Below are 21,075 nucleotides of genomic sequence, written 5' to 3' on the forward strand. Positions count from 1 at the left end.
TGTGATCAGTTCCCCCCCATGTGCATTTTTTTTTATTATTCACAGAGGAAGAGAAAGCAGATGAGGAGCAGTTTGAGAGAGACCTGTTTGGAAGCAGGTTGGAGGAGGAAGTGGTAAGGATGCTGTACTTCTAAAGTGAAGAGAAAGAAATAAGCCTCCCCAGAGCAAATGGAGAAGCTGTGGTTCAGGATCGCTGGGTTTTCTGTTTGGACAAGAGGAAAGTATCTGCCCCACCTTTGGCAGCTGTCTGTTTGAAATCTGAAGCTGACTGTTCAGGCGGGAGCCTGTGTTTGCAGCACTACCTGCAGTATTAGGTTGGTTGGTGGTTCTTGATTTGGACCAGTGATGTGTTTCCCTTGGCCCCCATAATGACCAAGTTGGTAGTTTGTTTTCAAGACAGACCTGTACAGTGTGGTACTACAGTGACCATTGAAGACGTCAAACAAAACAAAAGCTCCAGAGAAGCACCTCACATGACAGGGATGACTAATACTTTTCCTCACGTTCCTTAAGGCCTCTTTTCATGAGGTGCCCATTCAGTGCCTCTTCAGGCTGATTTTCTTTTATTGGAGATCTTTTCCTGTTTGAAAACCATACATTAATCCAATCTGAGTTGGAAGAGTCCCGGGGGTGGGAGACTCTGCAAATCATGGACCTCTTGAAGGTTATCAGCTGAGTTTATTACCGTGTAAAAGCAGGTCCTCTGCAGTGTTTCCTGTAATGCTGTGTTTGTAATAATTCTCATCTCTTTGCAGCTCGAGCAGAAGGGCAAACTTAAACGACTCCTGGCAAAGGATGTAAGTATAAGTTGAATACCATGCAGGAGAATTTCCTCCCATCTCTAGCCTGAGAATAAAGCAGAGTACAGTGAAAGAAGTGAAATCCATTCTGTACTTCACATTCCCATTAAGATTTTTTCCATCAGTTTTTTTTTCATCAGTAAGTGTCCTGTTTCTACAAAGAAATCTGTTCCTTCCAAATTGAAAGCTGGATCTTCTACCCTTCCCTGCTGGATGAGTGTAGCCCTGGCCTAACAGTTAACCATGATTGTGTTAAATTGCCTATTAGAGAAAGATATAGCTTACAATCTTGGGAGAGATTGTACAAGAGTTAGACAATGCAATTAATACCAGCTTAAAACTACATTTATTTTGCAAGCCACGTATGTTTTAATACAACCTTTTTCTACTTTTATTTCCACCCAAGATTTCCCATCAATCTTACAGGTTCCTGAGAGCTCCTTCACAGCACCTGCGTCCATATTAAGACGTGCCACAGCTCTGAGGATTTCTGTTTGGTCCTCTGCTATGTTCCTGCTGCTGTCAACAATTTGAGCTTTCTTGGGCTACTTCCATTTGCCCCTGGATAGATGACTCCTGCTTCAATATCTCTGTTGTGTACTTCCCAGCTCAAACATGGGCCTTGAGCATTCTTGCCTCCTGACTCCAAACCAGAAACACCCACGGTTTCTGAGAACTGTCTGCTACTGTTTCTTGCTGCTTTCCAGCTCCTGAAGCAATTTCCAGGCCAGCTGACTGTTAATTGTGAAGTCAGCTAGATAAAACCCACAACCAAAAATAACGCCTCCAGGTCATCCATCCCAACGCAAATATGCATACCCGAATTGTCAAAGGTAGAAATGTACTAATTTTCTTCAATTTTAAATCTTACCGCTTGTTTTGGGAGACCATATGAATAATTATTGAAATAGCCGTGTCCACCAAGATGCTCAAAAAGGTAACCTGTTGTTTAGTTTCCTACACCGAATAGCTTGACTTTATGAAATAAGCATGAGCTGGCCTTTTATTTACAATTATTTTAGATGTTTACCAGATCAGGTGTTTCTGTTTAAAGAAATTCAATTCTCAGACTAGAAGTTATTTTCCCCAAACAGATTGAACGTGAAATTACATATTCATAATATCAATGCAAGAGTTTTCAGTTTGGAAAGCATATTTACAGCACTAAACTGTTTCCTGCCGACTAAGTTGCTGCCATCGGAATTATTTATAATTGAAATGCTACACAAGCAGATATCTAAAGAAAATGCAGTTGCAGTTTCTATGACTGGAATTACTTAAATTTGTTTACCCAGTTGTTCCTGGCAATTCCTTTCTAGCAACCAGCCAAACAAAGTGTTAACTTTTACAATGGAACAATAACAATTGTGTTTTTGTTTAGTTTTCTACATCTCCCCTAGGCTATTTCACCACATGACGATGAGGGGAATCACACTGCCATCTCCTGTTAACTTCTGAACAACAACTCAATCTGATTTTTGCCCAGAGTCTTGCGTTTAGCAAAACCACAGCCTCTGTTTTAGAGTCTTACTATTTGAAGTACAGATTGTAATCTTCACAACTAGCAAAATAAAAATATCCATTTTCAATCACACTGAGTAAAGGGATGCCTAACTACTAATTTCTCTTCACTGTTTGATTTCGATGGTATAAATGCTGATTCACTGGTGCACAGTTCTGGTCTGGTAACTAGGACAACCCTTGTTGCTAGGCGATGAGCTGCTTGTCATTCCCCTCACTACTATCCATTGTTTGTGTAGGAAGAATTTACTGTCCCTGTGTCTCTGCATGGAAGGGAGTATATGCTGAGGGTGCTGAATGAGTTGCTAATTGAACAAGCTGCTTTGTCCTGGGTGGTGTTGAGATTTGTGGGTGGTGTTGAAGCTGCAAAAATCAAGGAAATGGAGAGTATTCCATCACAGTCCTGAGTTGTGGCTGGTAAATGGTGGATAGGAGTTGGGGAGTAGTTAGCCATTGATAGCCTCTGACCTACTATGGCTAGTCCAATCAATATGGTTGTGCTTAGGACAATAACCTGGGGACCTCCAAATGATGCAGAAAACTGCTGAGCTAAGCTGTAGTGTGATGTTGGTATGCATTCACTGTCAAGGTATTAACAGTGATTCTTGTTGCATGTGTGTTAGTCACTCACCTATTGAGTTACCAGAATTACTTTGTCACCTACCAGATGTAAGTCAGAAAAGTGTGAGAATTTTGCCACTGCCCTCGTGCACATATAAGAAACTTGATCCTGCCAATGACGCTTGGTTCCCCTGCCACCAGACTTCAGTACCCAGCAGCTCCATCCAAAAGTACCTTCTATTTCTATTGCACTGAGTAATTTCTACAGTGTGTACTGCAGCAACTACCAGTTTTGCACCCCCTACTGTACAGGCAAAGAGCTGCAGTATAACCCCTCCAGTGTTAACTCTGACCTTCCTTGGCTGTACATAGATGAATAATATCCTGCATCTCCTTGTCTAACAATATTGCAGGAGTGACTTCCCATATGTACTGGAATGAGTGGACTGAAGACCTACCACAGAATGGTTACGGATGTCAACAGCGCCCATAGTTTCAAAATAAATTTGCAAACCTTCTCTTGTCTGTGTTTCCACAGTATCACCAGTAGGGTGTAATTTCTTCCCAGTAACAGGATGTGTTTGTGTGCCACCCTGTTAATTCCTTAAGTTGTGTTTTACATGTGCTAAAGTTTCTTATTATTGTCTTTCAGTATCTCCCACCCGATGAATCCGAGATCCGTCTACTACGGGGTCATCAGCTTCCAGTCACATGTCTGGTTCTCTCCCCCGATGACAAATACATATTCTCAGCTTCCAAAGATTGTTCCATCATAAAATGTAAGTTTAAACCCCCTAAGCACAGGCACTTTTCTTTCTCAGTAACTGACCTTAGTTACTGGGTGGAGCTGGTGGCTGTGATTTGGTGCTCAGTTTCTCTGTGATTTTGTAGCTGACTGCCTCTGGGTGTTCTCGGTTTAAAGGGCAGTGCTTCTCTCTATCTCCCGTTTCTAGGGGACGTTACCAGTGGGAAAAAGGTTCACACGATCCACAGAGGGCACAAGGGTGCTGAAGGTCAGCAAGTGGGCCACACAATGCACATCCTGTCCATGGCAATCTCCTCCGATAGCAAGTACTTGGTGAGTGGCTCCTTGTGGGGAGGTGGTAGCTTTGTGATCATGACAGTGGAGTAGTGAGGGCCAAACTTAGAGCTCTAGGGAGCTGGTTTCAAATCCCGTGATGGCCCTGGTGGTTAAATTTAAATTCATTTAATTCATATGGTATCTCAGGCTAGTCTCAAAAAGGTGACACTGTTATCATCTGAAGAGAAACCTTATCTAGTTTACATATGTACTTCAAGGAAGGAAGGAATTCTATCATCCTCACCAAGTCTGGCCTACATGTGACTCCAGACCCACAGCAATGTGGTTGGCCATTAACTGTCCACTCAAACAGTCCAGGGGCAATTAGAGGCGGGCAATAAATTCCACCCTAGTCAGTGCTGGTCTCATACCAAGAAGGAAAAAGACTATCTCTGCACCGTCACTGATGGGGCTTTATTAAACTCTTCTTCTTTCACATGGTGTCAAGAGGAAAGGAAGGAATAATCTATATTTCTGTAACACCTTGCATGGTTTCAGAGCATCGCAAAGCAATTCACAGGCTATTCATGCAAGAGTAATTGCTATTGTCATGTGGGAAATTTATTCAGAATAAGACACTAGAACCAGTGAATTGCAAGTGACTCTGTTTTATAATTTGAGATTGATTTGAGAAATAATTATTGTCCAGGGCATGATGGAGTATTCCTCTGCCCTTCTTTTGAAATAGGACCAAGTGATTTTTATATGCCACTTGAGGATAGAGAGGTTTCACATCTTAAATCAAAGGTGGCAAAAACGGAGAGTAGTGCAGCATTCCCTCTTTAGTGCATTTGAGTGCTGCCTTGGGTCGTGTGCACAGGATTATGGAATTTCAACCCACAACTGGTTGCCATGGAGCTAACGATGACAACCACTGTCACAAGTATGATAATTACCGTTACTCGTATCAGTCGTCCTCAGTCCTTCCAAATAATACATTCAGCACCACGTTCTTCCCAACTAGGGTTGATCAAATTGGTTATCTCGTGTTAAACTCCTTTTTCCATGGACCTGAAATGTCATTTCCTGGACATCCCAAAATCATGTTATATTCTGCCTGGTTGGTAACTTTCGTTGAGTTAGGCACACGTAACTTGTTTCATTCCTGATGTAGCTTATTTAATATGAATGTGCCTAATCTCCCTGTTCTGTGCCTTATCAGAGTTGAAGGCATTTAATACTAAAAGTGGCTGGTGGTATAAAGCTGGTGGGTGTTGTGTATGTTGTGGGTGTTGTGCCAGGTCTAACTGTCTTTTCCCTGTAGGCTACAGGAGACCGAAACAAACTGATCTTAATCTGGAATGCTGCCTCATGTCAACATCTTTACACGTTCAAAGGACATAAAGATGCAGTATCGGTGAGTAAGGACAGCTTGGGGGAGGTGGAATTGAGTGAATTTTCTGATGTGGAAGAGATTGGACCTTTCAAGGTGTTGAGTGGGAGCATAGAATGACAGAATGCTGCTGATGCCATTCGGCTTTCTGAATGTGCTAGCCCAATTAGCCCCACCTCTCTGACTCTTCCATCTAGCCCTGTGAATATTGCCACTTCAGATGTTTCTATTGCTGTGTTTAATGAATGCCCTTTAGGGAAGGAAATCTCCTATCCTTATCTAATATGGTTTACGTGTGACTCCAGACTCGCTGCAAAGTGGTTGTATCTCAACTGCCTGCTGGCCAGTTAGCAATGAGCAAATAAATTCTGGCCTGGCCAGTACCTACCATATCCCCTAAATGAATTTTTTTAAAAAATCTTCATGTCTTATTTGGTTGGTTTTGACAATATTTTAAATCTGTATCCTCTTGGTTAAGAACTCTTCTCTGAAGGGACTCGGTTTCTCCCTTTTTCAGATTTTTAATGGCTCTGTTCCAGCTCTCAGAACAACTCCAGTTTCTACAACCTTTCCTTGCAACAAAATACTTTTGTTCTTGGTACTGTTGTAGTAAATCTTTCTCGACTGTCTCCAAGGCCTTGACATTCTGAAAGTAAGGTGCTTATCATGTTCCAGCCAGTCGGTTTTCAGGGTTTCACATTGCTTCCTCACCTTTGCATCCTGCACTCTGTTTATCAGAGGCTGCTACAGCCCAATTAAAATTGGACTGTTCACGTTTTTCTTAGCTCACATCCCATTAACATGATTCGCTTCACCAGCCATGTGCCCACCCACTTCTCCAATCTTACTCCATCGTCACTAATTGCATTTCCAAGTTTTTGCTCGCCTGCAAATTTTGAAACAATACCCTCCCTGCCCGAGTCCAAAAACAAGGAAATGTGAAGGCGTGACTCCAGGTTAAATCCTGGGTAATTATTGGGAGGGAGAAAATTTCCTGTATCCACTTTTATACCTGGGTTATCCTACCAATTCCGAATCAACTAACCGTTGGCTGCAGAAGGAAACATTTGGATTTCCTCACTCATTTCCAAATGAAGTTGGCAGCTGTTAAGAGAGCAGCTTCAGAGGGTGTGTTTGAAAATGGAGCTGGCTGTCGAGTTATTACACAGGCTGGGGTATTGGTGCTAAACTTCACTATTGAAAACCTGCTGACGTACATGTTGAGTCTGGATGTGGTGTTTATTTGCCCCCGTGTGGCAGAGAGTGACATGACTGCAGGAACAGCACTGAAACACAACTTGGGCTGGGGATTGCTTGGTATTTGTTTCACAGGGTTCTGATAATATTTGAGGCACTGGCAGTGACCCTTCACATTCTTGTGATTATCAAGCATGCACATGGATCACTGCTGAATAAAGCAACTGAGACTGTCACAGTGAAAATCGCTTTGTGAGGTTGCATCAGAGGAAGGTATCCTGTGACATTGCCCACTCTGCTGTCAGTCGTGGGGGAAATGGGTTTTGGTGTAAATGTTTATAGCAGGGTGAGGGATGTATCCATGATTACAAGTAGACAAAACCTGAACCTATGAGCTCTTGTGGGAAATTGTTTTTGGTATGTAAATCTTTAAGAGGGGACGAAGAGCAAGTGATTTAAAACTTTTTGTCCAAACCTTGACTTCTGTTTCCCAGGCTGAGTTCAGTGGGTTATAGTTGCTCCCCACCTATAGCTCCTGGTGTTTTCAGCTCTTGCAAGGCGCCTCTCATCAGCTCTGTCCTTCCCTCAGGGCCTGTCCTTTCGGAAAGGCACCCATCAGTTATACAGTGCCTCACATGACCGCTCAGTCAAGGTCTGGAATGTCGACCAGAGCGCCTACGTTGAAACTATGTGAGTATCGCAGCAGGAGTGTGGAGCAGGGTTGAATGTGCATGGTTTATACCCAGGTTGGCCTTGTTTGATTCCAGCTTGCATTGACAGGTGAGACCTCAGTTCAGCCTGTTACTTTATTTGTTAGAAGTCCATGCAAACTTAATTAGACTCGACACAATAAGAGTCTCGTCAGAACTTTTCAACAACAGTCTCTGCCACCAGAGGGAGCTACCTCAGTTTGCATGTATCCCCTGAAGTGACAACTGTACAAGAGCGTTTATCCCCCTTTAATACTCATTTCATCATTCATGTCGGTGACTTCTACGATTCACTTTTCAACAAATTTCAGTCTTTGGTGTGGGGGGGGGGGGTGTCAAGTTTAAAATTGCTGACATTTTGTGACCTTGAGGTTATCTAACAGATTAAGGACTGCAGGTAGTTCTCCTATAACGCGGTAGGTGCGATGCTGTGTTATAGAAAATCACGCAATACAAGTAATGGAGCCTATGGGAAAAACAGGGTTGGGGCACACCACAAAAATACCAGTAGAAATTGAAACAAAAATAGTAGTTAGCCTAACATAAATGATACCGCAGTCTAAGTAAATTTTAAAATCATATTCTAATGCCATAAAACAGTAAATTTAACACTAAAATCCCTGACCACAGCACTGTATCTTTCACAAAGCTCTTCACCAGAAAGCGTGCAAGCTGCCTGGCAACAGGATGCCAAAGTGAAGTCCAGTCCTCTGCACTGTGACACCTAGTGTCTGGGGGTGGAATCATGTAACAGTGAACGAGAGTCTGCTTTATTTGCAAAAGGAGGCCCGTGATTCACAAATCCTGTTACAGCCAAATCACATTCAAGAAATCCGCATTATAGGAGATCTACCTGTATAAGCATTTCTCGAGCTTTGACCCTCATCGCTATTCTGAGCATTGCTTGGTATCGGTAACAGTCTGTTGTATTTCATTTCACTCGTCTCTGCTGCACCACCTTCCTGTTTACTGATTAAATATGAACCTTTGATGTGTCCTGAGTTTTCACTTTATGCTACTGCATTTTTCTCCCAAGTCATGGATTTCTGAGAGACACTTTCATTCTATTCAGCCTTTCATTTGCTTTGTTTTCCCACTTTGCTTTCAGTAAAAATAACCACTGTAAATATAGCATCTCCACCAGGAGTGCAGGGTCTCCAAAGCTTTATTTACCTTCGTGGGCAGTTCTGAGAGGGACATACAGCCCTGTGGACCTGTAGTGGGTAGTGCTATTTGTAAAGTGACCTCTGGGCGAGATCAAGGCTCCAGAATCTTCCTGCGCACACTCTAATTATCCTACACTCACCAACATCACCACAGGTCAGCTTCAGTGAAAGTCTGTGGGACTGGACTGTGCTGTGTTGTGTTGGGTCTGTTTGTGTGTGTGTGTGTGTATATGTGTGTCTGAAGTCCTGGAAAAGAAGTAGAATTAATCTATCATGTGTTGATTAAAACACTGTGGAGATGCAGAAAGGAGGACATCCTGAAAAGAAAGAGCCTTTTGCAATGGTGGATCATCCCAAAGCACTAAACGTAGAAGCTAAGTGCACACAGCAAGCTCCCATAGATGATAATTGACCAGATAATCTGTTTTTTGATGTGTGTGAAACATTGGCTCGAACTTGTGGTAAATTTTCCTTGGTACTCAAATAGTGCCAGGAAATTGCTGTTCGCCTAAGTCAAGCAAGTGTCTTGGTTTAACATCTCATTCAACAGCCAACCCCTGAAATGGGGCTTCAGCCCACACCCTCTGATTGGGATGGTTTGTGTTAAAGTGACTGACCATGCAATGCTGATGCACAGTCCAGTCCTCTCTGTGCTGCAGCACATAGTGTCCGGGCATGGAAGCATTGCTGTAGCTGACGTGAGAGTTGGTGCCTGGTTCTGTCCTCAATCTCTCTCTTTCTCTGTTTTATTTCAATTCAAACAGGTTCGGTCACCAGGATGCTATTACGGGTCTGGACAGCCTTAGTCGAGAACGTTGTGTCACCGCAGGGGGCCGAGACCGCACAGTCAGAGTCTGGAAGATTGTTGAAGAAGCACAGCTTGTATTTCATGGTCACGAGTGAGTAGTGAGATTGCAGACACCATTAATGAATGTGTTGTCAGCTTTGCACATGTGACTTTATCCCAGTCAGTGCTGCACTGTTTCTTGCATGTTCCAGTTTTGAATTCCTCCTCAATTGGTGGGCATTCCTTCAGCTGTTCAGAGCCTCTACTCTGGAACTCCCCTTGTAAACCTCTGTTCCTCTCTAGAACTGATTCCTCATTTAAAACTCCCCTGAAAGCCTACCTCCTGACCAAATGTTTGCCTGTCTTAGTGAAGTTCAGTATTGTTTGATAATGCACCTGGAAATATTGTAAAGATGTTACAGATACTATATAAATGCAAGTTGCTATCTAAACTGAGCTGAGGACTGATTTATATGAACAAGGTCCTGGAAGATAGCTACTAACTGAGAAACCATCATCAATACAGTCAGAAAAGAAGTGCAGAGAAAAACAATGAAACACTGCAGATGAGGGTTTGAATGGAGCATTGCATTTGTCATTTAGTGCAATTGCATTAGTCTGCGTGCAACCTGGCAATTTAGATACAGTTCACACAGCTAAAAGTTGTTATGTGAGAACATGCTTATTTTGCAGGTTTAGCAACTCTAGCTCCAGTACATTTACCTCCTCATTTGTTGTGGAAAATGAGTTCTGCCTGAACTTTTTCAAATTGGATAGATTTTCTCACCGTCAGTCTTCTCCATCGAAAACTGTACAGTGGACGGTCAGCTAAGTGAATGTGAACTTGGAATGGGTGCTGTGCTTGCATAAGCTGTGGCTGCTCCATGCTCCACACCTGAATGCACCAGGATGAACTGGGAGTAAGCAGCAGTTAGGTACCTCTACTTCCCAGTCCTGATATCTCCTAATATAACAGCCTGACTCCTGTATTATAAAGGAGAGCGCTTTGATACAAAGATGTATCAATTCAGATGTGTCAGAGTGCAGCAAGATTAAAAGTGGAAAGTTTTATTCCTGATGGAACTTTCTGACTGTAACTTGGCTCAGTTTCATGGTTTCTATAATAGCTTCTGGGTCATTCCCCTGCTCTGTCATTTCCAAGTGGCTGTCTTGCATGTTGACCTCTTCGACAGAATGTTCATTAGTTTCACACCTGCTGGCTCCCTCAGCTCTGTCATGTACAATGTGAAAATTCTCTACTTTTCACTTGTCATTTAAAGATTAATACTGCATTCTCCATCCCTGGCAGATAAATCAATCTGCCAACTCTGCTCCTCTGTCCTGAGCTCTGGGGAGCAGTGCTGCAGATTTCGGATTGTCTGGTTATTTGCAAAAGTCCAGGAGCCGGGAAACCTGATTACAAAAATTGTGATCTGCTGACAACTCTGTTGTTTCTGTTTTTTTCACTCCGTATAGTCCGAATGCTGATGCTTCATCCCAAATGGAATGGCTCCTGTCCTGTCTCTTTGGTGTGCTGCTTATAGCCTCCATCTCTGTTAATCTTTAGATGATTTGGAGATGCCGGTGTTGGACTGGGGTGTACAAAGTTAAAAATCACACAACACCAGGTTATAGTCCAACAGGTTTAATTGGAAGCACACTAGCTTTCGGAGCGACGCTCCCTCATCGCTACCACCTGATGAAGGAGCGACGCTGTGAAAGCTAGTGTGCTTCCAATTAAACCTGTTGGACTATAACCTGGTTTGTGTGATTTTTTTTAATCTTTGGATGGTTTTATTCATAGAGTTATACAGCACGGAATCAGACCATTCAGTCCATGCTGACCACAATCCCAAACTAGTCCCACTTGCCCGGGCTCGGTCCACTTCCTTCCAAATGTTTCTTAGTCGGGAACTTTATCGAAATGTTTTTTAAGCATTGTATCTCTACTGGCATCTTCAAATTGCTGTGGAAATTCTTTCCACTCACGAATCATTGTGTCTTTCAAAAAACAAATTGCCCCACGTCTTATTTTAATTTTTTTCTTGGCTCACTTTTAAAATATGCCCCCTGAGTCTTGAAAACCCCCACCCTAGGGAAAAGACAATTGCCATTCACCGATGCCCCTCATTATTTTATTAACCTCTACAAAGTCACCTCCCAACTTCCTGCGTTCAAGTTTTAAAAAAAAAAGCCCCAGCCAATCCAGCTTCTCCCTATTACTCAAACCCTCCATTCCTGGCAACATCCTAGGAAATCTCTTCTGAACCCTCTCCAGCTTAATAATATCCTTCCCATAACAGGGCAACCGGAACTGGTTACAGTACTCCAGAAGAGGCCTCACCAAGGTCCTGTACAACCTCAACATAACATCCATTTCAAAATTTAATTGGAAATACCCAGGAGATGATTTGGACTCACCGCTGATGTGATTACTGAGCACTGACTGTCTGTCTGAATTATCATCAATGCAGGTCAGCAAGCTGAGGATACTTCAGTATCTACAGACTGTGTTAATCAACCCTCTTGTCGAACTCTGTAACCATGCCAGCGCATGCTGCCAATATAACTATCAGCACTCTGCTTTACTCCTCACCCCCACACATCTCGCAACATTGGGTATTCCTGGACCACTCTTTAGTTCCTCAGAATGATTCATGTGTTAATCTCCATCTGTGTCAACTGGCTGCTTGACCCTGGAGGGCATCACAAACCTGGGGATTTCATAAGGCTCACTGAATGACAGTGAGGAGCAACAGTCCATATACCAGTGACTATGAAAATACCTCATTTTAAACTCAGTTTCTCTTACCTGTTAATGCTACAAGTATGTAACACTAACAGATCTTTGGAAACAAATGTGTTAATCGTTTCCACAGCTGAACAGAAAATGTTCTGACAGGCTAATGTTAGTGTAAGAGAGGTATTAAAGAGAAGCCCAATGATGGAAGGTGCTGGCATTTGTGTTGTGAAACCAAACTTCAGCTTATCAGTTGGATTATCAGTTTAGCTTCTCTTAATCCAGGTTTTATAGAAAAATAATATTCACTGCTCACTCAGGCACTAACCTTTTCGTAGAATCCCTGTAGTGTGGAAGCAGGCCATTCGACCCATCATGTCCATGCTGCCCTGCTAAAGAGCGCCGCAACCCTACCCTATTCTGTAGCCCTGTATTTCCCAGAGCCAATCCACTTGGCCTGCACATTTTTGGATTGTAGAAGGAAACCAAAGCACCTGCAGAAAACCTATGCAGATGAGGGGGCGAACTTGCAAAATCCACAGTCACCCAGAGGTGGAATCGAACCCAGGTCCGTGACGTTGTGAGGCAGCAGTGCTGACCACTGAGCCACCGTGCAACCCCAAGGTCTACCCCTCCCCATCACTGTCTGACCCTCTGCATCGCTAATTAGTCACTGTTAAAATGCCAAATTCAGTTGCTGTACATGTTTGGTGTGAGACAATATTTGCCAGGTACACACCGTTTCTCTGGCGTCAAGGAGTGCAGGTAACACATGACTCATCTTCAGTGGTCACTATCTATTCTGTAAACGCACGCTGTATCACATTCTGAGGCTAGTGTCACCCCTTTGGAAAGGTCAGTCTGCGACTGCAATTAAAATTAAGTTTTACAGTGGATAGGCACTGACCTCCAGTGTTAGCTTTCCATTGTCCTCTGTCGGGAAGCAGACATTGTCATAACAGGGAACGCATCACACTTCTGACACCAATCAGAGTGTATTCTAAAGTGAATTCTGAAGCTAAAGGAACACATGGAATCTGAGCTTAAACAGCGGCTTGGCAAAAACAGGACTGTTTGTTTACAAGGGGAGGGATGGATGGAGTGTGGCAGCCAGTTACACAAATTAGAGCTCTCTGCCTTTAATTAGCTGCTGTGCAGCTGTTGTTACCTCCGGAATTCTGCAGTTGCTTCCAGTTGACACGGCTGGTTAACATGGGGATTGCAGGACAAAATAACAACAAGGTTTACCTCCTGCAATCCTGCTAGATGCAGAGACCAGTGAGAATAGGAGCTCTTGACCAATCCTCCTCAAATGAGGGGAAGAAAACATTCATAGTGGGATTCCACAATTACAGCTGTTACGTTCTCCTTAACAGACTTCTCTTTTTAAAAAAAAATGTTTCAAATTGCCCTTGTGCTCCATTTGGAAATATTATTTTGAATGACACCTGTCTCCTGTGCATTTCAGCAATCTTGTACCATGACATCAGAGGCTGTAGGTTTACTATTCCCTCACTGAAATGTGAAATACAGATGTGTTTTCAATGGACCTTATTTAAATGAGGACTTATCCTCTGGTTCTACCTTTCTGAACAAGGTGAAACTGTTTTTCACAAGATCTAGTGCCTTCAGGTTTCTTAAAATAGTTATCACTATCTCCCTGCCCTCCAATAAATATTGCTGTGCCCATATCATTCATCTTCCTAAAATTCTGAAATGTTTTGACAGAGTTGACATGGAGAGAGTGTTCTTAACATTAAAAGTCATGGGCATTCTGTGCAGGATAATTGCCAGCAATCAAACTGGGCATTCAGGCGTTTTTTTAAATCGAGAGAATGGGGCGATCGACAGCAGGATGTAGTTTGAGGTGAATGATATAGACGCATTTCAGGAAGAGCCAGGTGTGTGTGTCGGTGCGTGTGCATGAGTGAAGTGGAAGGTTGCTGTGACAGAGACGGGTGTGGGAGGAGGCTGAAAGATTGAGGATGACCCCTCGGTGGGCTGACTGGGCCATTGTGGTGCCAATCATTTTCAGTCATTTGAAATGTGGCCACCAAGATCCTATACAGTATCCCAATGTGGTCTGCATAGTGATTCGTAAAGTTGCAGGATTGTGTCACTTTACAGCATAGCATTGATCGTTTCAAATGTCACACCGTTTGATTTGCCCCATCCATTGCTGTCAAACAATAATGCAATAATTTCAGTTTATTAAGGGGCATTTACAAGTAAGATGAGGCTGTGGGTACGGGAGCTTGGCTGTGCTAGTGAAGTACATTAGCAGCGAGGTTCATTGCTTGTGTATAAGAGTCCTGAGCTGCTGGGTAGCTGATACAGAGGACACTCTGTTATAAAATGGGTCACTTCTGTGGAGAGACAGTCAGACATTTAGAATGGAATGGATCTTAATGTGTTTGTCATTGTACCAAGAATAAGCAACAAAGTTTTATTCCAATGTTAACTTTCTGACAATAATCCTGTTCAGTTCTAGCATTGTTAACATGGTGGGATGGAGATGGGGTTACAGAATTGTATTGCAGAGTGCTGGATAGCTGACATACAGGACAACTTTCATTGAAAGCAATTTGTATGATTTACACCTCCTTATCTTTAATCACAATTTCCAACAGGAGGGCAGTTTTCCTATTATTTTATCCTCCAGAACCTGGCAGCAGGAAATGATATCCTCCATCAAAAGGACTTTATTTCATCCTGCCGTCCTCATTGAGAAGACAGGTGAGCCGGAGGAACAGTGATCAATAGCCAACCGATAATCCCCACTCTCTCCTCCCCCTGCCCCCTGAACAATGGCTGATGGGAGGGGTCGCAGGTTTATGGCTATTGTCCCAAAGGCCAGTGTTGATGGGAGAGCCCCGAGGAAGTCTGTTTATTTCCTACTCTGTGACAGCATGCTCACTGCAGCTTTCCTTCATCCCCAGGAGTTCCATTGACTGCATACAACTGATGAATGAGGAGTACATGATTTCTGGAGGTGATGATGGGTATGTTTATCACCTAATGTGTTTCATCCAGCTTTTATACTTTGAAATGCAACCATATTGCTAATTTTGAGAGCTATGAAATGTGCTATCTATTGGCCTTGCTGTGTTCCAGCTCCTTGGCCCTTTGGACAGTTACAAAGAAGAGGCCTCTGATGACGGTCAGGAAAGCTCATGGTATCCATGGAGACCCAGTGACACAGCAGCCGTATTGGATTACCTCCGTGGCAGCATTGCTGAACAGTGATTTGATAGCCTCAGGTGGTTCAAGCTGAGAGACACTGCTTATTGTTCCTTGTGCCTATTTTTAGTTTTCGTTGGCCAGAACTGACCAAAACCATATTTCGTTGAGCAGATTGCTGTATTCAATCTGTAGAAATCCCCAATCTTCCTCCATTGCACCCTTATTGCTACATTTTCTTAGTGTTGCAGCTCTGCTCCTGTCAAGTGCCTTGGGTTATTTCAATAAGCTATGGTGATATGAAAATACAAGTTGCTGTGGTCTGATTTCTCGTTATTACCAGTATGTAATGTTGTCCTGATCTCAGACTTGACCTGTCTTGAGTCCAGTTTTGGTCTCTCTGACTGAGTGTGTATTAAAGGGTGGACTATCTGGAATGCATAGCAGTCATTCAGCCACTGAGAGAGACTGGGTAGGTTCCTGTGCAGACTGTATCCCTCACTTATTTGAAATCTGAACGTTATCCTGTCTTCCTCGCTTGGATGTTAATCGAGCTCACTGTGTGGTATCATCATTTGCTATGGTTTTGGTGTATTTAAATGAACTGTGTGTTGTTACAGATATTGCAAAACGTACAATTACAGCACAGCCAAGTATGTGGTGTTAACTCTTGCATAGCAAGCTGTAGGGTGTGGCTTGAAACTAGTTGACCTCTTAATATTGCTGTATTGTAATCTCACTTATTTCAATGATTTCAGGTTCACATAATTCCAAAATCAGGCTCTGGAAATGTGGGGAAGGCTTTAAGACATTGGAGCCACTGTTTGACATTCCCATGGTAAGAGAGAACTTTTGTGTGTCAAATGGGTAACGACTATGCTGACTAATTGAATGTATTGCAATGCAGGTTTGGGATAAACTACCCAAAGAACAAAATTTACAGTTCAAATCCAGGGGTCCATAAACTTAGCGCATTTTGCTAATGCGATGTGTGCTGCATAGAGTTCCACAAGCCCTCCTGTACCTGAGCCTTTACGTGAGGAGATCACTAGGTTTCTGGATGAGGGTCAGTGGAATCATTTGTACTTTTCTTAACCTCCTTCCTACATATACCCATGCTCTTTTGGGTAGGAGGTAACAGTGTCTGGAGAGATGAACCTCTCTGCCTCTTTTTCTCAATGGAAGGGAGCTAATGCTCAGGGTCTGATTGTATTGCCCTCACCTATCACTCTGTCCAAGATCAGCTAAGTCATCCCGAACCAAGGGTCCTCCCCTTGCTGGTCTCAGTGATTCAGTTCCTCACCGGCAGGAGCGCTCCGTTAGGGTCTGATTTGGAACAGCTATTTGAAGCATTTTACTTTTGAAATCCGGCTTGTTACGAATTGATTACATTTTGGGTGTGGTTCTCTGTACAGTAAGTGCTCAGGGGCTCTCCTTCCCCTTTTAAGAGAGATTCTTGTGACTGGCTTCACCTGCACTACTTCAAGATGGATTTGGAAATAGTGACTGCTTTCACAGCAGTCAGCACTGCTCGAACACACTGCTGCAGTTCCAGCTGGAAGAGCCCCTGCTGTCAATTGACCTTAAAATAACAATGCCAGTCCAGTTAATTAATTCAGTTAATTAATACAACAGCTACAATCCATCTTTACCATCGCATTCTGTCTTCCTGCCTTTCAGCTGGGGCTGTCTGAGCCTGGCTTGTTAAACGTCAGCTCTGCTTCTTGGGTCAGAGATGTGCTGTCACCTTTTGGAATTAATTTCTTCTTCATTATCAGTATTTGGAAATGTGACAGTGTAAAACCAGCAGTTATCTAATATACAAAGTTTGAGGGTTGTGGTTGTTGGAAGTCAGTCATCCAGATCTCTGCAAGACAGTGTCCTAGGCTGAGCTATCAGCTGCTTAATCAAAGACTGAGTGTTGACAAAAATCCAGATTATTTGTTGAAGATTGATCATTACTGAATTAGGAGAAAGTGAGGTCTGCAGATGCTGGAGATCAAAGTTGAAACTTTATTGCTGGAACAGCACAGCAGGTCAGGCAGCATCCAGGGAACAGGAGATTCGACGTTTCGGGCACAGGCCCTTCTTCAGGCATTACTGAATTAACATTCTTTAAAATAGGAGATTTGGCAGGGAGGATTGGCTGGCACCTTTGGGGAAGAAGTGGGACACAGTCACGTTGGTGACAGTCCATTCTGAATATCATTTGTGGAAAAATAGTCAGCAGCACTTTTGTGGGAATAATGTGCTTGTCCCCGATTTCTCTCTCTCGCTATCTCTCTCCCTCTTCCCCCAAACATCTGCTAGTGGGTTGATTTGAAAATTTGTTTGTAATGTTGGCAAACAGCGAGCTACAAACAGCTTCTTTACAAACCTGCAGGCCCACAAAGTGCACATTAGATCAGCCAACAAGCAATATAAAGGTACGGTGTAGTGACTTTCAAGAGACTGCCAGGGTGGAAGTCTCAGAGATTGAAGCTGTCATGGATTAGACAATAGGACCCCTTGAGCTTGCTTTACAGTTCAGTATGATTGCAGTTAGTCTTCTGCCTTCACTCCTATACTCTTATTCCTTGATTCCCTTGGTCACCTTGCAACCATTTCCCTCTGCTTCCATGCCTGCCTTGCTTCATGCATTGAAATATAGAGCATTTGTATGGATACTATTCACTGATTCACTCATCTCTCCCCATTTAACTTTCAACCTCTCACTGTCACATTCAACTTTTTATCTAAATCATTCCCTTGCTCCATTACTTCAACTTTTTTCTGTTGAAATTTCTAAATTTCCTGTTACCCGACCCCTCTTTTTTTTATATATAAAGGTTTGAAGTCCTTAGCTCTGGTTGTACAATTCACCGGGATACTGATTCCTGTTAGTTTCAGTGAAACCCTTCCCTCCTTGCTGAGTCTTGATGTCCCATAATTCAATGTCCCTTCTTCCCAAACCATTCTTTTGCATCATGTGGTTAATATCTAATCTGTTTGACCCTCTGTCAACTTGCCGATGACTTTGGTAGAAATCCAGAAATTTTTACCTTTTTGAGGTTAGTTTGTTAAACTCTTTCTCCTCCAACTTAAAAACTAACAATGCAGGTAAAACTATGTGTACCAGGCAACCTGGCTCTGCACTCAAAGTTCCTCACTTGCCTTGAAGAAATGTTATAAATCTAGACAAGCTGCATGGCCTTTGCTAATCGTGGTCTCTGCTGCAGTGCACAGTATCAGTTCCCACCACTGCCCCTGATCGCTCTTACATCCCTTTATTGTAATTAACTCACTTGAATTTGGCTGTCCTCCTTGCTGCTCTTGTTGCACACAGGAGGAAGTGCCATATGCCTCAAAAACAATCAAACAGCGCTGGAAATACTCAGCACTGGTAGCATCTGTGGATGGGGCAGCTATTAACATTATAAGTTGAACAGAAGAGTTAATGAGTCATATTTGATTAGAAATATTAATGATCTCTGCCTTCTCAAAAGCTGCTAGACCTAAATATTTCCACCACTTCCTGTTTTTATTTCCAGTGTCCAACATCTGCAGTAATTTCCTTTATAAAGGTGAGGCTGAATCCCAGTATCACTCTATCCTGGATCCCATATGTAATGAATTAGATTCCCTCAGTGTGAAACAGGCCTTTCGGCCCAACAAGTCCACACTGTCCCGCCAAAGAGTAACCCACCCTGAGCCATTTCCCTACATTTACCCCTAACCTGCACATCTTTGGTTTGTGGGAGGAAACCAGAGCACCTGGAGGAAACCCATGCAGATGCTGGGAGAATGTGCAAACTCCGCACGGGCAGTCACCCAACACAGGAATTGAACCCGGGACCCTAGCGCTGTGAGGCCACCCCTGCCATCAATGATCTCCCAATCGTGCAACAGTCTGAGACTGCCTCCTGAAAGGGGGTCTAGATAACTTTCCCTCCCTGGTACCCTGCTAAGCCTGGAATGACTCCAGGTTGATAACACTGTGCCAATATTCCTCAAGCTGTAGAAATACTCTTCCAGGTCTTGTTTAATAGGAATGTAGTGCTGTCTATCAATCCCTACATGCTGCAGTAATGGCACATCACCTCTTGTCATGTCAATCTAAACAGCTACTTAATTTTGGTTGGTTAAAATTAATGTCCACTTGGATTTTTTGAGTTCTCTAAGTTAGCCTATCCGTCTCGACTTCCTCATGGACACAACCATGCCGCCCTGGTATTGGGTAAGACATGAATTTGATGACACCACTTCATGTTAACTGCTCACAGGTGGAGCATTGGTAAAGATGCTGCAGTGTCCCTCAACCGTGAGTGTGGAGGAAAAGAGAAAAGGCAGCCAAATGGTCCCCTCAGCACAGTCCAGAGGCACATCAGTCCCGTCTCCGTAATCTCAGTAGTAGCTTATGGATTCTTTGAATTTAACACACCTCCATCACTTAAAGAGCAAAATTAAAGAGCATTATTCACCAAACAAGTCACCTGTCCTGTGATTTCATGCCAAGGCTTGTTGTTGATTTGAAATTCCCGCTCCAGGTTCTGACCCTCGCCTTCATCATTCCTCATCCTTTCCTCGTAGGTCCGCTCTCAGGTATTACTTTATCCTTGTCTTTTCCCTTTTCTCTCCTGCAGATCCCCCGATTTTGAATGTCTTTCTCTGCAATACGCTGCCTTGTACTGTGCTGTGATGGGTTGCATTCTGGAAATTTCTGTGGTAGCTGGGTCTGTGTTTGCTGAAAACAAGATATTCCTTTACGGAAGGTATCTCTGGGGCTATTGCTGGAAAGAAGCTTTCAGTGCATGAATGGGACTGATGTGCCTCTGGACTGTGCTGAGGGGACCATTTGGCTGCCTTTTCTCTTTTCCTCCGCACTCACGGTTGAGGGACACTGCAGCATCTTTACCAATGCTCCACCTGTGAGGTGTTAACATGAAGTGGTGTCATCAAATTCATGTCTTACCCAATACCAGAACGGCATGATTGTGTCCATGAGGAAATCGAGACCCGGCGGGGGGGGGTGACCTAATGATTTCTTTAGAGAAGCAATGGTTGAGAGGAGATCTGATAGTGTACGAATTCATGAGCAGCCTGGGAGAAACTGTCCCCATTAGTGGAGGGATTAAGAATGAGGGGGCACAGATTAAAGATAATCAACAGAAGAAGCAAAGGTACCATGAGGTGAAGCTTGTCCACTGGTTCGGATCTGGAATGCACTGCCTGAATATTTGCTGGTGCAGGCACGTGCTTGAAATCTGGAGTGTTATCAGCAAAAGGTGTGTTGTTCCTTTGACGATTCAGCACAAAATCACTGGACTGAATGGTTTCATCCTCCACTGTTTCTTTTTAAAAAAAACTAATGACCTGTTTCTATCTGCATCATCCATAGGTCGGCTTTGTGAACTGTTTGAAGTTTTCCAGTTCAGGAGACTTTTTGGTGGCTGGCATGGGGCAAGAGCACAGGTAAGAGACATGGGCAGTGGCCTGTATCTCCATCTCAGCCACTTCGATTTTCCTGAGGGCACTCTGTGGTGGGAAGTCAGTGGAACTCCCCAGATAAATAGCATAAAATAAAATCCAAGGTGCTGTCAATCTCTCACTGACCTTTCTGGCACTCGGGTTACTCTGCACCTGTGGAAATTCCAGACTGGCATGGTTTGGACTTTCTGAATCCATTTGCTGTGTTGTGACTAATGGTCTGCTTTATTGTTCCTATGCAGTATTGTGCTGATGTGGAGTTGTGGCATTTTACGCTCCAACATTGAATATAGAAACACTCACAGTTAATTTATTGGTGTGATCATTACCTGTTCAGTTGAGGTTCTGTTTATGACCTTTGGAACATTTCCAAACAACCTATCAATCAGCACAGATGCCCAAAGTGTCAGAACAGCTGGTGACAGACACTGCCAGGAGATGAACTCTGTGGGAAGATTATAGCAAGTCAATGTTAGTGTTGACTGGATCTGCACTGAAAATGCAGCAAGGTCTGATTTCAGTTCCTAATCACT

At 43.3% G+C, this 21,075-nt stretch overlaps 1 protein-coding gene across 2 annotated transcripts in view; it reads left to right on the forward strand.

Annotated features, from left to right (window-relative positions):
* rrp9 (ribosomal RNA processing 9, U3 small nucleolar RNA binding protein) overlaps window positions 1-21,075 on the forward strand; it is a 36,142-nt gene that overhangs the window by 12,890 nt on the left and 2,177 nt on the right. For both annotated transcript variants that reach the window (XM_043708474.2, XM_043708475.2), the window contains exons 4-14: window positions 46-113; window positions 756-797; window positions 3,535-3,661; window positions 3,836-3,960; window positions 5,228-5,320; window positions 7,083-7,183; window positions 9,134-9,268; window positions 14,836-14,898; window positions 15,011-15,156; window positions 15,835-15,914; window positions 20,454-20,527. In XM_043708474.2, coding sequence (XP_043564409.2) covers window positions 46-113; window positions 756-797; window positions 3,535-3,661; window positions 3,836-3,960; window positions 5,228-5,320; window positions 7,083-7,183; window positions 9,134-9,268; window positions 14,836-14,898; window positions 15,011-15,156; window positions 15,835-15,914; window positions 20,454-20,527 — 1,054 coding nt within the window. The remainder of the gene's footprint in view (window positions 1-45; window positions 114-755; window positions 798-3,534; window positions 3,662-3,835; window positions 3,961-5,227; window positions 5,321-7,082; window positions 7,184-9,133; window positions 9,269-14,835; window positions 14,899-15,010; window positions 15,157-15,834; window positions 15,915-20,453; window positions 20,528-21,075) is intronic.

The sequence above is a fragment of the Chiloscyllium plagiosum genome, unplaced genomic scaffold (assembly GCF_037043375.1).
Source record: "Chiloscyllium plagiosum isolate Xiang-an unplaced genomic scaffold, Cpla_swu_hap1 HiC_scaffold_14, whole genome shotgun sequence".
Classification (NCBI taxonomy): Eukaryota; Metazoa; Chordata; class Chondrichthyes; order Orectolobiformes; family Hemiscylliidae; genus Chiloscyllium; species Chiloscyllium plagiosum.